This window comes from Crotalus tigris, unplaced genomic scaffold, assembly GCF_016545835.1.
Source record: "Crotalus tigris isolate CLP2741 ecotype Arizona unplaced genomic scaffold, ASM1654583v1 scf7180000019068.10715455, whole genome shotgun sequence".
NCBI classification, from domain to species: Eukaryota; Metazoa; Chordata; class Lepidosauria; order Squamata; family Viperidae; genus Crotalus; species Crotalus tigris.
Genome location: NW_024097358.1, coordinates 7417061 through 7436901, shown reverse-complemented (window position 1 = coordinate 7436901; position 19841 = coordinate 7417061). Strand labels below are relative to the sequence as shown.

Genomic DNA, 19841 nt, shown 5'->3' with positions numbered 1-19841 from the left:
GGGTGCTCCATCACTGAAGGTTTTTAAGAAGAGATTGGATATTCCATTGTCTGGAATGGTATAGGTCCCCTGCTTGAGCAGGAGGTTGGACTAAAAGACCTCAAAGGTCTCTTCCAACTCTGTTATTCTTTGAGAGAAGCGCTGCCTACCTCTCCCCCTCCCCTTGTCCCTTCCTGGGCACAGAGAGAGGGAGGGAGGGAAGGAAGGAGGGAAACAAGAAGGAAAGAAGGAAATGGGAATGAAAAAGAGGGAGGGAAGGAGGGAGGGAGGGAGGGAGGGAGGGAGGGAAGGAAGGAAGGAAGGAAGGAAGGAAGGAAGGAAGGAAGGAAGGAAGGAAGGAAGGAAGGAAGGAAGGAGGGAAAGTGTCAGAGGTCCCAACCACAGACCTGAGCCCAACAGAAAACAGGACATTGGATTCAAAGGAAACCTGGTTTATATAGCTACACTCTGGCTTGCGAGCTCAAAGCAAATGCAAACAAAGTCAGCACTGGTAGCAACTGCCTTCCAGTGTGCTAAATAAATGGATCCCACCCAGGCCCACCCCCACCAACCTAACCAGGAGGGAGATTGGAATGAAAGAGAGGGAGGGTCTGAGAGAAGTCCTGCCTTGGCACTTGGCCACCAGCAGCCCGACTGCCCTTTCACCATCCCCTGGTGGTCTCCCATCCTATTGTTAAGGGTGCTTTGATTACAAAGATGGGTTGGACTAAAAGATCTCAAAGGTCTCTTCCAACTCTGTTATTCTTTGAGAGAAGCGCTGCCAACCTCTCCCCTTCTCCTTGTCCCTGGGCACAGAGAGAGGGAGGGAGCGAGGGAGGGAGGGAGGGAGGGAAGGAATTGGAATGAGAGGGAGGGAGGGTCTTAGGGAAGTCCTGCCTTACCACTTGGTCACCAGCAGCCCTGCTACCCTTTCGACATCCCTTGGTAGTTTCCCATCCTATTGCTGAGGATGTTTTGGTTACAAAGTTGGGTCTCCTTGCATGGAGAGGGAGTGGATCTCCCTCTGACCCACGTACTTTGCCCTCGTGCACCCACTATGAGCAACCTCGCCAAGGAAAGCGAGCACAGCAGCAGCAGCCTCAAGGAGGCAGTAAGTGCAGCTGGGCATCCCCTTGGGGAAGTGGGGCTAGGCTAGGTTGGGCTGCAGGGTCCCTGAATTCGAGGACTGGGTGCTTGACCAGGGCTCTGGGCAGCCCATGCTACCGTCCAGGGCCCCCCCTGCCTGAGAGGGACGGTGACGTTCCTCCAGTTGACCATGCCACAGTATTCGCCCTGGTCCCACCCTCCTCCGCCAGAGATCCTAGGATTCAGTCCAGTCCTGCCCAGGCCCGCACAGGCACCCTTGACACGAGTGATGTCGAGCTGGCCACGTGCATCCAGTAGGCCTTCCCATCCCAGCCCCCCCCCCCAGGGCAATCACAATGCCGATACGGCCCTCAATGAAATTGAGTGACACCCTCTTCTAATTGCTTTCAATACTATCATTTTCTTTTTGGCCAACTGACTCCCTCTAGTGTCAGAAAAATCAAACAGAATATAAAGGAGACATCCTTACAATTTGCAAAATACTGGAAATTTGCAAATCAGAGCTGGCTGGTGCTTTAGCAGCTTATGTCCCCAATAACAATGAAATCCAGGAAAAAGCACTTTGAAATTGATTCTTTAAGCTAGAATTCAACCCCCCCCAAAAAAACAAAACAAAACTATTAGGCAAATGTAGGAAGTAACTGCTTGAAAAACACTCCATCTTCACCAATGGATTAGGGTCTGGATGGCATTAGTAGAGAATCTGAATGGTGATTATTGAAAACAATCTAATGGGAGGCTGTTTACAAAGATCATGCTAAGAGGGCACCAGTAAGAAGCCACATTCAAAAGGAAAGTTTGAAGAAAAATGGATATCTTACCTAATAAAAAAAATGGAATTGGCTTACCATGGTAAAAGGCATAAACTGTAGGATGCTGCCACGGCTTCCCTGTTCCAAGCAATCCACACATTCCTCCATGAACCACTGCACAAACTGAGTATGTGTTCCAGCTGTCTTGGCTCCCAATATGGAAGAGATCAGCAAGAAGAGGTTGGCTGGAGAGTAGAATGCATATGGTAAAATAAATAGTAATTGTCCTTGGGTGTTATACACAGCAGCAGATAATCCTATGAGGCACCATCAGGACAAATGTTCTACTTTTCTTGGCCCAAACTAGATTTGTTTGTAACTACAAATACTCACATTTTCTTCTTGGCAATATACAGAAGAGGTTTGCCAATTCCTCCTTATGTATTTCTAGTTCTGCTTAGCTTTTCTGAGATCAGCTAAGAGGGCTAGGAGTTTCCACCAGCTGTACTGTAATCCCATATTGGTTTCAAAATATTACAACTGGTGTAAGGCCACAACAATGAATTCGGTGCAGAGTTTAGATTTAAAACAGCTTTCTTGGATCACAGTTCTAGCTCACATAGTATAAGTTTGTGCACATTGACTCATATATAAGTCAGTGAAATGTATTTCTTAAAAATTCTGCTTACAAGCAATTACTTGACATCCATTACATTGAAGAGTTTCTTTTATTTATTCTTTTTTTGGCACGAGCCTATGTTAAAGTTCTTAGATGCCAACACAAAATGTTAGGTACTAGGAGTTTTTCAATTTGGAGACAAGCTTTTACATACTTTTCAGAAGTAATAGCTTCCAAAGAGATGATGTTAATAAATCCATCCATTTACCACAAATCCACTATGGCAGGGGTAGGCAACCCAAAACACTCAAAGAGCCACTTGGATCTGTTTCCCACCAAAAACAAAACACCGGGAGCCGCAAAACGCTTTTGATATCTAAAATGAAGATAACACTGCATATATCCTTTTTTACCTTTATTATAGGTGTGTGTGTGTGTGTGTGTGTGTGTGTGTAATACATACATACATACATACACACACACACACACATTAAAAATAAAAGTAAAAATATGACTCTTGGGAATATCCATACCATTAAAACAATGATCACCAAGAGAATGCTTTAAGAGAATAAAATTACATACACACACAGGTAAAAAAAGGATATATGCAGTGTTATCTTCATTTTAGATGTCAAAAGGGTCTCTCTCTCTCTCTGTCTCTCTCCCTCCCTCCCTCCCTATCTGCCCTTGGTCTGCCACTCCTCTTCCCCCACTCTCTTTCTTTCTCTCTCTCTTTCCTCTCTCTCTCTCTCTCCCTCCCTCTCTCTCTCTTTCTCCCCCCCCCCTCCTATCTGCTGCTCACCTGGCAAGCTTCAAGCTATTGTCCAACAAGCTAGGGGTGGGCAATCTCGTCTCTTTTATGACTCATGGACTTCAACTCCCAGAATTCCTGAGTCAATGAATTCCTGAGTCAATGAGTCCTGCCCTTCCTGCTTCCTGCAGAGACGCAGCAAAGGGAGGAGCTCCATCCAGAAAGCTTTTCAGCTCCTCGGAGAACACTGTGAGTGCACTCTCTTGTGTGTGTGTGTGTGTGTGTGTGTGTGTGTGTACACACACACACACACACACACACACAGAGAGAGAGAGAGAGAGAGAGAGAGAGAGAGAGAGAGAGAGAGAGAAGCAGGGAAGCGCAATTGCCTCTCTCTGTCTCTGTCTCTCTCTGCAAAGGCAGAGGAGGCTGGGAGCCACAGGGGAAGGCTCAAAGAGCCGCATGCGGCTCCGGAGCCGCAGGTTGCCGAACTGTGCACTATGGTAAAACAATTATCTCCCATTTTTGTTAGTTTGGAGGATGGTGGACTGGACAATGAGACTTTTTTTTTTATTGGTAAAAGCAAAAGTGTAGCTATTATTCATTCTACACACTGTATACCTGAATTTCTAAAAATGCCATTCTGGTGAATCTAAAACTAAACATTTCATTGAATTAAAAGTTTCATAATTGCATTGAGAATATCCTCACTTCTTTACTCGGTTTTAGTTTTGTCGTCTCCAAATAGTTACTGGTTTGCATTGCTGATTTTTAAATATCGCGTGATATTTAATACTACAAAATATTTTTCTTTCACTATTCACATGTATGATCTAACTCTGTGTAAATCAGTCATTGAGCTTTTGAGATATCAGCTTTCCTCATTGCTTTCAGAATTCAGACAAACATATGAACAAAATGCATGCATTTCAAACTCAAAGAGGCTTCATAATAGTTTGATTTTAATTTCATTGTCTTTATAAAAAGAAAGCAGTACTGTAAAACTGAATGATTAGGGTAAGTGGATAATTTTTGTTAATACCCTAAAGCTTACTTGAAGGACTTACTTAGCTTACAGTATAGGAAACCCTTGTCCTTGACCAAAAAATTCTGTTGACCAGTACAGCTTGCCATGTGATTTGGAAAACTGTACAGTATTGATTTTCACCTCAGTAATTAGGAAGAAGATACCACGAAATTCTTTGCTGCACTTTGCCATGGAATATCTAGGTTATTGTTCTAGAAACTATTTCTTTGTTTAATTCTAGGTTGAAATGGCACCTTTCAAATTGCTTTATGCAATTGGTTATAGCTTCTTTGGTATTTAGATATTGCACAGATTTTGCTATTGTGCACGTAATGCTTTCTTTACACTTTTCTGATCTTGGATTGAAATGAAATATTTGAGATCTCTCTAACAAAGATCCTAGCTATCTCTTTGGTTGGCAAGCTCCGGCATAATATGGGCTGCTGGTTAAAGTAATCTTTTGGTCTCCTTAGGGCAATTTTATTCCCAATACTTAGTGAAAGCTGAACAGCTTACCAAGAACTCTGTTGAGGGGATCACGCATGCTGACTGTGTGGAGTTGCGAGGCAGAAAGCGAAGTGCTCATTGTGCGGTCTGCTGAAAAAAAAGAGAAACAATCCCATTTCCATAACTAGCAACTCACCTATGAAGATACAGACTAAACAAGAAAGACTTTTCTATCAGATCATGGTTACTCAGTGTAATGCCCATACGTTTCTACAAGCCTGTCAGCACTCTGCCAGCCAGAACTTTGTTGAATGCTTTTAATTGTAATAATGTGTGTATCTTAGCATCAAACACAATCTTTATAAATAAAATATCTAAGCCTCATTAAGGCTCATAAGCACTTTAAAAAATGACATGGCTGCAACCTAGTGTTTTGCTTATAAATGTGCTCACGAAAAAGATACAAGTCACTTACAGTAGTCAAGAGCATACTAGATGGAAAAGTAATAGTAATAGTAGTAAAGTTGGAAGGGACCTTGGAGGTCATCTAGTCCAACCCCCTGCTCGGGCAGGAAACCCTACGCTATTTCGGACAAATGGCTGTCCCGTCTCTTCTTAAAAACTTCCAGTGTTGGAGCATTTACTGCTTCTGGAGGCAAGCTGTTCCACTGATTAATTGTTCTCACTGTCAGGAAGTTTCTCCTTAGTTCTAGGTTGCTTCTCTCCTTGATTAGTTTCCACCCGTTGCTTCTTGTCCTGCCTTCAGGTGCTTTGGAAAATAGCTTAATTCCCTCTTCTTTATGGCAGCCCCTGAGATATTGGAATACTGCTATCATGTCCCCCTTGTCCTTCTCTTCGTTAAACTAGACATACCAATTCTCGCAACGTTCCTTATATGTTTTAGCCTCCAGTCCCCTAATCTCTTGTTGCTCTTCTCTTTACTCTTTCTAGAGTCTCAACATCTTTTTACATCGTGGTGACCAAAACTGGATGCAGTATTCCAAGTGTGCCTTACCAAGGCATTGAAGAGTGTATTAATACTTCACGTGATCTTGATTCTATCCCTATGTTAATGAGCCTAGCACTGTGTTGGCCTTTTTGGAGCTGCAGCCCACTGCTGGCTCATATTTAAGTGATTGTCTACTAGGACTCCGAGGTCCCTCTCACAGTTACTACTATTGAGCATGGTGCCACCTATGCTATACTTGTGCATTTGGTTTTTCTTGCCTAAATGTAGAACCTTGCTTTTTTCACCATTGAATTTCATTTTGTTAGTTAGTGCCCAGTGTTCAAGTCTGTCCAGATCCTTCTGTATCCTAAGCCTGTCTTCTGGAGTGTTGGCTATTCCTGCCAGCTTGGTGTCGTCTGCAAATTTGATGAGTTCCCCATCTATCCCTTCATCCAAATCGTTGATGAAGATGTTGAAGAGTACTGGGCCCAGAACAGAGCCCTGGGGCACCCCACTACACACTTCCCTCCATATAGATGCAGTTCCATTGAGGACCACTCGCTGAGTACGGCCGGTCAGCCAGCTACGGATCCATCTGGTGGTGGTTCTGTCTACCCCACATTTTTCTATCTTGTCAAGTAGTAGGTTGTGATCTACTTTATCAAATGCCTTACTGAAGTCCAAGTAAATTATGTCCACAGCATTCCTCTGATCCACTAATTTTGTCACTTGGTCAAAGAATGCAATAAGATTTGTCTGGCATGATCTATTTTTGACAAACCCATGTTGGCTTTTAGTAATGACTTTGTTTGCCTCTAGGTGTTCGTTGATTCGTTGTTTGATTATCTTTTCCAGGATCTTCCCAGGTATTGAGGTCAGGCTGATAGGTCTGTAATTTCCTGGATCCATTTTTTTTCCTTTTTTGAGGATGGGAACTACATCAGCTCTTTTCCAGTCCTCTGGTAGTTCCCCTGTGTTCCAGGATCTTTGAAAAATATAGTTCAGTGGCTCCGATATCACATCTGCCAGTATCTGGCAAGAACTCCTTCCATAAATTTGTCTTCTAATGAGTAGGTTTTTACAACCTCCAACCATTTTGTGACAGCGCCTACTACATTCTTTCTAAAGTCTACATGCGCCTATCAGTCGAGATTTGCCTAAACAGAGCTTCCTGACACTTCCCCTTTTGTTGCAATCAATCACAGAGGTTTCAGTGGTCAAAATAGGTTGATGCTGGATTTTTGTTTTATCACTACTGAACAAATCAATTTAATTAAGTAGACTGTCATTCTGAATGTCTGATGGTATTATTCCACTCAGTTTTAACAGCAGTATTAAAATATTTCATAGTGCTCTGCTGGAACCTTCAGAAGTAAACTCCACCATCAGAGAAGCTTGCACAGCAGGCTTCATAACAATGGAGATAACAACATTGATAAATCTTTAGGGATTATCAGAAGAATTACAGAGAAGCTGATATGTGAAAAAGTTTAAACACTTAAAAGTATTATATGAATCAGTCTTTGCCAAATGGTTGTCCTCTGGATATGCCAGATTACAATTCCCAAGACCAACAGGTGATTATGAATTATGAGAATTGTAGCCCAGAAGTTTTAGAGAGCACTAGCTTGGGAAACACCAATATAAATGCAAAATATTATCATGATCATTGTTATGGCTGCTGTATGTTATCAGAGTGAGTCTAGACAAGGCTACAACTGGCTTTTCTGCTACTCCTGTCTGTCTCCTTCTCTAATATCTAATTTTGAAGTGGTTCACAATTAAGCTAAGGTGAACCATTTCCATTTAGGCCATTTTCTTGGTTGATCAACTTCAGAGAGTAAACCAAACTAGTTACCTTCCTTTCTAATTCCAATGCTGTCATGACTGACCTGCCCCCCCATTTACTCTTGGTTTTAGAGTAAAAAAAAAAAAAACTAGAGCTGTTGTCTTTTGTTTTCTCATATTAAATTAGTGTGACTATCTATCATAGCAGAAAAAAAAGATGAATCTTAAACCACTTCAATGAAAAGAAGAATCAGCACATTAAAAACTCCCAAATTGCAAAGTTATAGAGGAAAAAGTGAAATCACAAGAAAGTATAATGAAATAAGAGGAAATCACAATTACTATGACAACAAAAAAAATTGGGCAAGAGTCCAAGGTGATGAACAATCATATTCTTCATCTCCATGAAGTTCTGACTAATGCTATAAATGTCTTGCTGTCACAGCAATTTTTCATTTGATCTCTTTTCTTGATTCTCTTTTCATAACTGAGGTAGTAGAGGAAAGCAGCCCTTCTTGCTTTCATTTGACAGTCCAATGAACAATATGTTTATGCCTTAATGCTAACATGTCAACTTTAATAAGTACAATTGTAATGGATTTTGATACAGTCATGAATTGAATACGTCATGCAGCAATGATCAGAACACAATTAGGGAGCAACAGTAGGGAAAAGGCTGTTTATTATTTATTTCTATTTTTTAAACTAATTTATTTCAAATCGTTACCTTTCACTAACAAAGCATTGAAAGACCAAGGTGAGACATTACAAAGAGTGGTGAGCACAGCACAAAACATTGTGGGCTATCCCCTGATACCACTAGATGACATCGCTAGGGCCAGCTGCCTTAGAAGAGTGAGGAAAATCCTGAGGGACGATTCACACCCTGGTCAGCACTTCTTTACTCTCCTACTTTTGGGTAGGACATATAAAAGCATAGCTAGCCGCACCAACAGGCGGAAGAAGTTTCTACCCATGGGCAATCAGACTTTTGAATGGGAAATAACTCCACGTATGATAGACTGCGGGGCCGGTGCGTTGTGCAATAAGTTCACATGGTGCAATAAGATTGTGTGTTTGTTGTCACTGTGAGTTGTCAGGGGGGGGGGTGCCCGAAGGGAGGCTTAGCCAATCTCAATCATTGTACACATGTTGTACTCTGACAATAAAGGTTGATTTGAGTAATCCTCCAAAATATATTTTATTTATTGAGGTAATGCAAGTACAGGTAGTCCTCAGTTAATGATCATTTGTTTAACAATCATTCAAAGTTATAATGGCACTGAAATAGGAAACACACCTATTTTTTGAAGTTGTGGCTGTTGCAGTGTTCTAAAACTGTCACTGCTGGCTTCCAACAAGCAAACTCAGTATGGAAGCCAATAGGAGGTCAAAAATGGCAATCTCATGACATCACACACCTAGAACTGCCAGAACTGCTGTGTTAACTTGGTGCAATTACATTATGTCATTCTAAAGCTGCACTGGTTAGCAATTAACAATATTAACTGAAGACTATCTATATTACATAGTTGGCTATCTAATCCCCATCAATACTCAATAACAAGCTAGCAGTTTGTGCCATAAAATATTTCTGTTTTGTTAAATAGGATAATGGAGATAGCTTCATTGTAATCCAACCAAGGCCTAGCATCTCCTCCAGAGATTAATCTTCCTATGTCCCAGAACCTCTCAAACCACGATGATCTGGATATCCAGATAGACTGAACAGACCTAAGTAATTAGTGTAGTAAGATGGCTAAGGCAATTGACTGATCCCAGGGAGACTCAATTCCTCAGCCACAAAAACTCACTGGGCAACTTTCAGTCAATCAATCAGTCAGTCTCAGTCTTTCTCTCTCCAACCCCTCACAGGGTTGCTATGGGGAAAAGGGGGAAGGGGAGCACTATTTATAACACATTGCATTACTGACAGAAAGATGGAATTTAAATCTAAAAATAAGCAAATGTTGATTGAACTGAGAAGCAAACCAAAGCTACTATGCCTAGCCCAGTAATTATTGCAAACAGTGGGATATTAATGTAATTTCTTTAATAAATACTCCATCAGTACCTTTTTCAAAACTATGCAGACTGTGCATCAAAGAAGTATTAACCACTTTTGAGATTTGCATCGCTGAACCAGAAATGGCAGATTTCAACATCCAGGATGTGCAAGAATCTGGAAAACACACTGTAGTGTTCTCTCTAAGCATTGGGATGTGTGGGGGAGAGACAACAAGCAAGCTGAACGAGGCAAATTCCAGAAAAGATTCCTCACCGTGATTCCACTTACTGGGGCTAGACAGAACACTGGTGTCTTCCTCGTTGGAGCTGAGCAGGCGCATAAGTTTTGATGGCTGAGTGTCATCCAGTGGAAAAAGACTGATGTAATCCTGGAAGAGGATGACCCCCAAGACCAAATTGCAGTTACTGTTAACAAAATGCAAACCAAAGCAGGCATTCTGGGCCTCATCCTCCCATTCAAGTATGTACTTGTAGTAAAAACTCAAGATTCCATGTCAAGCAGGCAAATTAAGGATGATTCACACACTGTGTTTTGATACTTCCTTCTTTTGCAATGCGTGAAGAGAAGGAATAGAAAGCCAGTAAAAGTATAAGACAAAAAGAAATGTATGATAGTTAAGAGTTGTGGCACACAAGTCTCTGATTCAAAGACCACTGCTTGCCCAAACACTCCTTCTGCAAATCTGTGAACATAATACTTATCTTGCGGGACAGAGATGAGTAGAAATAGATCTAGTGTATAATGGTAATTAAAACTAGTTATTACTAGTTGTTACTAAACTATAACTCATAATAGCCCTAGTCATTATAGCTAATGAAGAGAGATACTGGGGATGTAGTTCAGCAATATCTGAAAAGCCTTAGTTTTTACAGGTAATTGTCAACTTACCATCATTCATTTAATGACTGTTTGAAGTTAATAGGATCTTGGAAAGAGCAGTGTATGGCCTGTAAAGGACTTTTGGATGTCATAAAATGTTGCATTTTACCCCCAGCATATCCCTGCATTTTTGGCATTAGGCAATCAACTTGCATTTACGACTGATTGCAGAGTCTCAGTCACGTGATGCAATTTGCAACATTTTTTGCCACTTTGATTTGGTTATTTACTGTGTGATTCTCTTAATGATTCGGATTTATAACTACATTTCACTTAGTGATTGTCTTAAAAGCAGTAAAAACAATGGATCCGGTCACATAGGTGCCTCAACTTACAACTGCAATGACTTATGATCAAAATTCCAGTCACAATTGTGGTTGTAAGTCAAAGACTACCTATATATCAGGAACAAGGATTCTAACATTACAATTACAAGGGCTCTACAATAGTTGGGCTTAATGCTAAGCTGAGGGAGATGACATCTCTGTTCTCAACAATCATGGAGACTATCATGGACACAAACCCAGTCAAACTCACTCTCTAATCACTTTGGGAAATGTTCAGTGTAACTATTTTATCGGATATTAGAGAGCTTCAAATGGCAGGCTTAATTTGACACCTGGTGAGGACAAATGTATACTTCCCTGTTGCTTTTACATACTAATTCTGCTACAACGTATAATATTGCCAATATTAAAATCTGTCAGAAGATGACCTATACCCGAAACCAGTTTTAAAGCACCTACCTCTCTATTATAGAGTACTTTATGGTAAGTTTGCCATACTTTTTATGCCTATTGATTGCTTTTACTCATTTTTAGATTTTTAGTTTTTGTATCTTTTGGCTTTGCATATATATTTTTATATTTTTATTATATGTATTATGCTTTTTAATTCTTTGTGCTTTTTATGCTGGACTTTGATCATAATAAAGGTTTTATTTGATTTGATAAAGTCTCAAAAATTTAAAACAACATACAACTGGCCAAAAGCAGAAAAAATATTTTGATTTAAGAGTTTTGAATGGATCAGTAGATTGGAGAGATTTGGAATTGGTTATTTTTGATATAAGACTTAAGAAACATGTATATAATCAATATACTCCTGGGAAACAACTAAAATGGAACTAAGCCCATATTAGAAACGGAGGCTTGATGAAGGGATGGTGAGAACAAGAAATTCTGCATGATGCCTGTATATAGGAAGAAAAGAATCTGGATATAGAACGTCTCCAAGAACAAATCCTCTAGTGATGCTACTTTCATGCAGTTTGCAAAATGGGTTGATGAAAGCTTTGAAAACTTCTTTGAAATATCGAAGTGTAATGAAAGATCAAATCCTGTGATGCCACATAAACACTTGTAAAGTTGGATATCTGAACATGGATAAACTATTTGGTAACTTCTAGCAGACTTTTTGATGAACTAGGATTGAAAAAATGATTTTTGGATTAAGTATAGTTAAAAATTAGGCTTTAAGGAGAAGTAATTTTTATCTGTAACTTTACAACAAGGTCAAGAGTTAGTATAATAACCTGATGTGATGAAGTTTAGAAGTCCCTTCTTTACTGTTTTGTTATCATTTTATTTTCTGTCCTACTTCCCCCCCTTTTTTCCTGAACTTTCTGCACTTCTGTTTTTAAAAGCAAATAGGACAATATGTTAGAAATGGTCTTAGATGCCACTATATGTATTTCTGTGATTCTGAACCTATAACACTGTATATGACTTTTCAAAATGTCTTGTCCTGGAAAAAAAAAAGGCTGGCTTTTTTTTAAGGTACTAAGCTTCTAGCTCATATGACTTGAGAAGAAAAAGTAAACATAATTTCTATGATCAGAATTAATAATGACCAACATTCAACTTAACAAAAACAGAAACAAAATAATTATTTGTTTCAGTCAAAATGTATTCATGTCTTAGAGCTCAGAGTAAGACAGTCTCCTTGATGCAATTTTAAAAGTCTCATATTCATTATGAAGATACAGAATACTGATTATCAGAGTTGGAATGGACCTTGGAGGTCTTCTAGTCCAACCTCCTGTTCAAGCAGGAGACACCATGCCCATTCCAGACAAATGGCTGTCAAATCTCTTCTTAAAGCCCTCCAATGATGAGCACCCATCCGCAAGCCATTCCACGAGTAAATTGTTCTGTTAGGAAATTTCTCCTTAGTTCTACCTTGGATCTATCTTAGATAAGTTTCTTCTTGTCCTGCCTTCAGATGTTTTGGAGAATAGGTTTATCCCCTCTTTTCTGTGACAGCCCCCCAAATATTGGTAAATTGTTATGTCATCCTTACTCCTCCTTTTTACTGGACTAGACATATCCAATTCCTGCAACTATTTCTCAAAATTTTTAGCCTCCAGCTCCCTAATCATCTTTGTTGTTTTTCTTTGCACCTTTTCTAGAATCTCAACATCTTTTTTGTATTGTGGATTTTTATACCAAAAATTATGTAGGATTTTTAGAAGTTACAGCTAAAAATGCCTGCAACACCAAGTTATTAATCAGAAGAATACTGTGCTCTTTTCAAAAGATTCCTGCCCCTGTTCTCAAGCATTCATTCTTATATTTTCAAATTTACCAACTTCATTCCCTCTGATCAAACTTCAGCTTTTTTTTCTCCCCCCCCCAACATCTTAAGAGTAGTGGTCCCCAATTTTGCAGGGGAGAGAAGAGAACCGGGCCATGCAAACAGTGGGCCGTCACACATGCACATGCAACTCAAGTCATGTGAGCTGTGGATCGGCATGCAAACATATGTGCATGCAGCTCGACTGCAAGTGGAGCTGCGCATGCATGCCGGCCTACCGCTTACGTGAGTCGAGCAGTACACGTGTACCAGCCTACCTCTCACATGGCCCAGTTCCAAATAAGCCATGGCCTGGTGGTGGGCCGTGGGCTGGGGGTTTGGGACCCATGTCTTAGAGTAATTTCAGTCTACCTCTATGTCTTCTCGGTGCCTCTTTCGCTGCCAGAGAGATACCTGTCCCTTATTATGGGAGGAATAGGAACTGGAAGCACACCACACAGATAACCTGGTAGGGGACAAAAAGAAAGTCAACTTCAAGGCTGGGTTATACTAACTTCTTCCTTTTTTTACAAGGTAGCAATCGCAGTAGCACTTAGACTTATATATCACATCATAGTACTTTACAGCCCTCTCTAAGTGATTTTACAGAGTCAGCCTATTGCCCCCAACAATCTGGATCCTCATTTTACCGACCTTGGAAGGATGGGAGGCTGAGTCAACCTTGAGCCATTCAGAATTGAACTCCTGAAGTGAACAGTGAGTTAGCTTGCAGTACTGCATTCTAACTACTACACCTCCACCAGTGCACAACCACCAGTCTAGGAAATGGATTGATAATCTAAAATTGTATTAGGAAATCACAGAATCCTACATCATATTTAGAATCTTTCTATCAATAAATAAATAGGCTTCATTCCTATACTGGACCCAAACCTCAATCATTTATTGCTACCCCAGAAAAGAAAACTGTGATGTTGACCAATGGAAAAGTCTGTATACTGTGGTGGTGGTGGGGGAAATCTAGTAATGGTTCACTGATACAACCATGGAGCAGTTTTTCTCAATCTGGTGTCCTCCAAATATATTGGGACTTGCAGTTTGGTAAAGACTGTGTAGGTATTAAGAGACTCAGTAACCTGAAATGAGTTACTAGATGGTACCCTTTTCACTGCAAGATTTGTTTTTGTTGTTGTTGTTAGTGTGTGCGAGAATACAGTTCTGAAGACAAAATAGTGTCCTGCGATCTCAAGACATCATAGCACCTTTTCTAACAGGGTCTAACAGCTGGGTTAAAGACAGACAGATTTTTATATGTGTTAGTCTCAAGCTTTGCACTTAAAAATGTACAATTCTTAACAGTATATACTTTAATCTATATTAAAGCCTTATTATACATCAAAATAATGAAGCTTTTGATTATCACTGTTTCATATTCCTTTACACTCAACAGAATGTATTCATTTGTAATTGTAACATAAAAAAACCTGACTATGCAGAACTTCCAGGGGGAAATAACACAATATATTTGTTCCATTTCCAAAATAACAAAACAATCACAAAGCCCTTGTGCATCAAGTTTCAGCTTGCAGCTATCTAGTTTTTTGGTGTAGTTCATTGAGATCTATCTCTTACTTGGCAAGGGCCTTGCCTGGTGGATCCATTAGCATATGCCATTTGGAAGAGTCTGTAAGTAAATTGGGCAAGATATGTCCCAAGAGGGTGAGGGTGAGCTGCTGCATGTCCAGGCAAAAAATAGAATAGAGCAATTCCACAGCTCTCATTGCATGCTCTTTCCGTGTCTCTTTCAGGAGTTCCTGAAAAAAGAAGAAAGGCAGCAAAAATAATGCAAAGGAGGAAAAGGATTAAACTTTGCCCTTATTTTCCACTGAATTATAGCAATCAGTGTAGGTTTTCACCCATCTGAATATCCTAATCTAATTTACACAGTTCATGCATTCAATATGCTAAGATCCATGCATAAGAATGTGATGATCAGACCAAAGACCTGTAGTCCAGTATTCAGTTACTATAATGCCAATTAAAAATCTCAGAAAAATTCGTATGTATCAGGTTTCTCTTAATTTGCTTTAATAAAACAAATGTCACAGGTGGGCATTGGAGAATACAGATTTGTGGTAAGTTTACTGCAAGAACTAATGAAGCTATTCCCATGACTGCTATGTATTAAATGCAAGCCGTATTTATAATGAAATAAAAGTTTAAATTCATGCAGCTTTTTCTCTTGCTCATGCAATGCAAGAAGCTTGAGGCATGCCTCTTTTGAACAAAAATAACTACTTCTATATGTTGCTTACATTTCTCATGTTTTCCATACCTTGACAAGATTGTTGCAGAACCAATAGACACCACCCATGTGTAATAGTGTATCAAAGATATGAATAGAATGGCTGTCTACCCAGCCTTTCTCCAGGACCTTGGAGAAGACACTCATCAGGACTTCTTTTATAGGTTTCTTGGCAGGAAGAAGATTCCAATAGGGCATTGTGTCAACTCCTGTAGCTGGGAATTTAATCTGTGCAGCTGTCTGCTGGACAACATCAGCACACATGTGCTCAAGGATGGAACTCATGATCACCACTCTGGATAGGGAAGAGGATAAATATTCAGTTATTAATGTTATAAAATAATCCTTTCCAAAAGGAAGTAGGAAAAAAAACTTTTTAAACACTATAGCCTAGACTTGGGACAATCATATCAGATGCAGCTGGGGGAACGGAATATCCAAACAATGCCCTTGCTTAACTCTTTCTACAGACTTTTCATACTTTAAGCAGGGCAATGTATAAATAATGGACTAAAATTTAAGATTTAGAATTCAGTGCTATATAAAATACCTTATTACACTAAAATGACAAATATGCCAATAAGGAGAAGATGCAGATTGGTACAACGCAGAACAGTAAACAAAATCTTGCAGCCTTCACCCTAGATTTTAAAGCACTGTTCCCCATAGAGCAGTTTCCAAATGAATTTGAATGGAGTGCCTATAATTCTTAGTCCTAGGCCAGGGGTAGGCAACCTTGGCTCTTTTATGACTCGTGGACTTCAACTCCCAGAATTCCTGAGCCTGAGCCAAGGTTGCCTACCCTGTCCTAGGCCATGCTGGCTGGGAATCAGGAGGACTGTTCTCCAAAACAATGTGGGAAAAGGCTGATTAAATCCACTGTACAATGTTTTCCTCTTGAAGAGACCAAGATCTGTTGTTTACCTTTCACTGTAGAATTGCAGGGTGTTCTCACCATATAGAGGGTTCCCCAGTTGTCGAATCATCTGCAGTGATTTCTCTCGTTCGTCTAAGCCCAGCATTCGGACATGAGCCACAAGCCAAGCCACAGCACATACTGCCATGCTACACACCTTTCCCTTGATATTATCTGCGATTTTCTGGGATGGGAGAAAAAGAGGTCATGAACATAACTGAGAATTCTAATACAGAGAGAAATTGTTCTTGCTTTGGAACAGAGAGAAGAAGACTTAAACTGGGACAGATTTTTCAGTGGTATTCTTTCTTATAGACTCATGTATGTGAGACAGGCAGCCAAATACATTGAATAAATAAACAAAATAAATTTGAATGGAGGGAAAAAAGGAAGATTTTGGCTTCTGGTTTCCAGAGTTATTTTGTTAGAAATGTGGCAGCATATAGACCTATAATTAATATCAGATTAAAGTGAACAAGGGTGTGCACACAAGACCTTTTTTCACATCTTATATGGAGATGTTCAAAATATTATTTTTTGTTTAGTGTAGCAGCAAGGAAATGATAAGCACATTCAGATGAACATGCTTATTTATCTACATATATATGTAATTTTTACTGAAGCTTTTAATTACAACAGTAAAAGCAAACACAAATTAAATCCACAGAGAAGAGAAACAGAAAGAAAGAATATAAAGAAAAAATTGCAATAAAGAAAAAAAACATAAATGAATGACTTCTAATCTTCATCACAAATATAAACAAACGTAATAACTCTTCACCTCCCAAACATGTATCCTCCCCCCCCCAATAACTCTTATCTGTATGCAAAACCATAAATCATCAACTTTTCAATCTTGGTGTCAGCAAAAAGTCCATAAAGGGTTACCAGAGTTTTATAGAAACATGTTTTATTTTAATCTAGGTCAAATGAACCAACTTTATGTTCCTTCCTTTTACTTCTGACAATTTTGATCTTTAATTCATTCAGGTGTTGTAGAATTCGGGCCCAGTTCAATTTTTTCCCCCATTCCAAACGCATCTTCTAGGCTTTAGCAAACTTCTTTTGTAAATCCACTAAAAAGTAATTATCCAAGCCATTTTCATGGTTATTATATGTATTTCCACTTTGTTTCTCAAATCTTTAACAAAGTGGTTTTTTTTTGTTTTCTTTTGTTTTGTTTTGTACATCCAATAGAAAGTCTTTATTTGGGTCATACTCTTGACTTGTTTGTGTTTCTATGTTAGCTGCCTTGCTTGTCTTATAATCAACATTTGTATTGTTATTATTACTATTATCCAATATTTTTAGTTCTAATATTTTTGCATCAGGCAAAATTTGTTTCATATCTATGTTCCTTCTTTAGCATCTTTTGGACATAGTCTATTACTGACATTGCAATTACTAATTTCTGACCCCATTCTTTGAAAATCTCTTGGAGTATATATAACTTTTTGTGTTAATTTGAAATCCCTATGATAACCAAAAACCAGAGGCAAGTTTATATTTTCCCTCCGTTTTTCTCTTCTGCCTAGTCTTTAGTCCTCTCTACTGCCCAATTTCTAAAGTCATAAAATCTCAAAGCTTTGTTAGGACTTACAACCAGCACAGAACCTATGGCTACTGCAATATTCCAGTGGTCGTGTGATTGCAATCTAGGCAATCTCACTTACAATAGGTTGCCAAGTGTCCTGAGATCATCTGATCGCCATCTGCAATTTTCCATGTTGACTTTTCCAAAAAGTCAACCTGATTGGTTCCTGGCTGAAAGTGGTCCATCCTGAAATTCAATCTTGGATCTCAGGGTGGACCTTTTTCAGTCAGCCTCTCTGAAACCAAAAAAGCTGCTTTTGGAAAGATTTCACTCTGCACCAGGCAGAGACTCTTCAAAGCAGCATTTTTGTTTGCTAAGCAATTGCTTAGACCAGTGGTTCTCAACCTGTGGGTCGGGACCCCATTTGGGGTCAACGACCATTTCACGGGGGGTCACCAAACAACGCAGTCCGCCATTTTTTTCCCTTTTCCCTAGCTGTCCTACTCCCTCTTATTGGTGGCCACACCCACTTGGGGGTCACCACAACATGGGGAACTGTTTTATGGGGTCACGGCATTAGAAAGGTTGAGAACCACTGGCTTAGACGTTTGTTGGCTAAGAAGTCACTTCTAAGAAATCCTTTTCAGCCAGTATTCTTGAGAGCAAGAAACATTGCTTGCCAGAGAGATTTCGCCACATGTGGGGTAATTTCTTCAGGAGGCAGGAGGAGAACTGCTGTGCTATGCTGGACAAAAGCTTGGATCATAAAGATCATAGCTCAACTACAGTCATATGGTGAATATAACCCATATTTTCCAATTTTTAAATTCTTAAACTTATTTTTTTTCTTTTGTTCAGGAATGAAGGTAAACTCAGAAGGGAGCTTTTCAAAGTCATTCCAAAGATCTCTAATAACATTAAATAGTTAAAAAGGCAATTTGCAAAAGTGATTAGAAAATAAAGTTAGCGAATCCAATAACCTTTTAAAGGTTCCACTGTGGTTGTGAGCATGATGGCTTGACCCCTTTGTCTCCCAGCCTACATACCAATTCTTTAATTTTTGCCACCACTGTCTTCTCTCTTGAAAATTTGGTTAGTTCCTCATACCTCTCCCAGAAGTCCATAAATATGCTTTCTTGAACTTTACATTTTCCACACTACCCAATCCTAGTGTAATTCTATCCATTCTAGATCTACTTAGCATATAAAAAGAATGTATCAACATACAAAAAATCAGAAGGATTATGGAATATCCCAGTTCCAAAGTTCTGATGGATGGACATATGACTATATGTTAACAACTAGCCTGTATTTATGCCATTTGCAATGTCCTGCAATCACATGACCATGTTTTATAACATTTTTGCAGAAAACCAGCATTTCTTCGGCCTACAGCAAATAATGACCATGGTGTTCACTTAACAACCACAGCAAAAAAGGTTGTAAAAACAGATTTGGTCATGTGGTGAACAGTTTATAGCTGTCGTGACTTATGACCATAATAGGCAGGTTTCATTATAGTCGTAAGTCAAGGATTACCTCTATTGTTGGACTGTATCATTTCAGACTCTCAACAAGAGAATCCACATTTGAAAATGTTCTCCTTATATATGTTTAAGACTATCCATATTACCCAGGAAGCAAGAATATGAAGCTTAATGCTAAGTTACACAAACTTTCCCTGCTGTATCAATGCTTTTCCCTCCCCAAAAACAGCACAATTCTAGATCGATTCAGTGTTTCCCTTCAAATGTTTCTAGCTTTTAAAGGCTCTAGAGTGTCATAAATGTATGTTGATGCAATCTTTGGGCAAGACAGATACCTGGACAGATTCAAAAGTGAGAACCCCATTCTCCCAGGCATTCAGGATCTCCAAAATTGCAGCAGAGATGCTTAGACATGCTTCTTGCCATTTCATCTGCCTTCTCAGTAGTAGGGATATAGAAGGAGGCAAAAAAAAGCAAAATGAATATAAGAACTTATCCTTATCCAGCTACCCACTTCCCCAAATTCTTTATCTAAGAATTCTTAAAGGAAAAACAACAAAGTGGCTTGTTGACAGAGACCAACAATTACATGTTTGTTGGCAACAAACAGCTAAACTGGATTCCAAGTTCAATATCTTTAACTTTAAAACCATTTTCTAGCTAATTATTACAAACAATATATTAATAATGCCTAATGAATCCTGAAAATTGAATAAAGTTTCTAAGTATCACAG

The 19841-nt window shown here is 39.3% G+C and overlaps 1 protein-coding gene across 7 annotated transcripts in view; it reads right to left on the bottom strand.

The window, feature by feature from the left end:
• The window catches only part of MED24 (mediator complex subunit 24), an 86153-nt gene that overhangs the window by 3363 nt on the left and 62949 nt on the right, over window positions 1-19841 (bottom strand). For 3 of the 7 annotated variants that reach the window (XM_039358836.1, XM_039358837.1, XM_039358842.1), the window contains 8 exons: window positions 19443-19542; window positions 16095-16270; window positions 15201-15465; window positions 14498-14679; window positions 13277-13370; window positions 9704-9818; window positions 4755-4835; window positions 1935-2083 (listed from right to left, as the gene is read on the bottom strand). In XM_039358836.1, the coding sequence (XP_039214770.1) occupies window positions 1935-2083; window positions 4755-4835; window positions 9704-9818; window positions 13277-13370; window positions 14498-14679; window positions 15201-15465; window positions 16095-16270; window positions 19443-19542 (1162 nt within the window). Of the gene's footprint in view, window positions 1-1934; window positions 2084-4754; window positions 4836-9703; window positions 9819-13276; window positions 13371-14497; window positions 14680-15200; window positions 15466-16094; window positions 16271-19442; window positions 19543-19841 lie in introns of those variants that run through there. The other 4 variants (XM_039358839.1, XM_039358840.1, XM_039358841.1 and 1 more) reach the window with 4 other exon arrangements.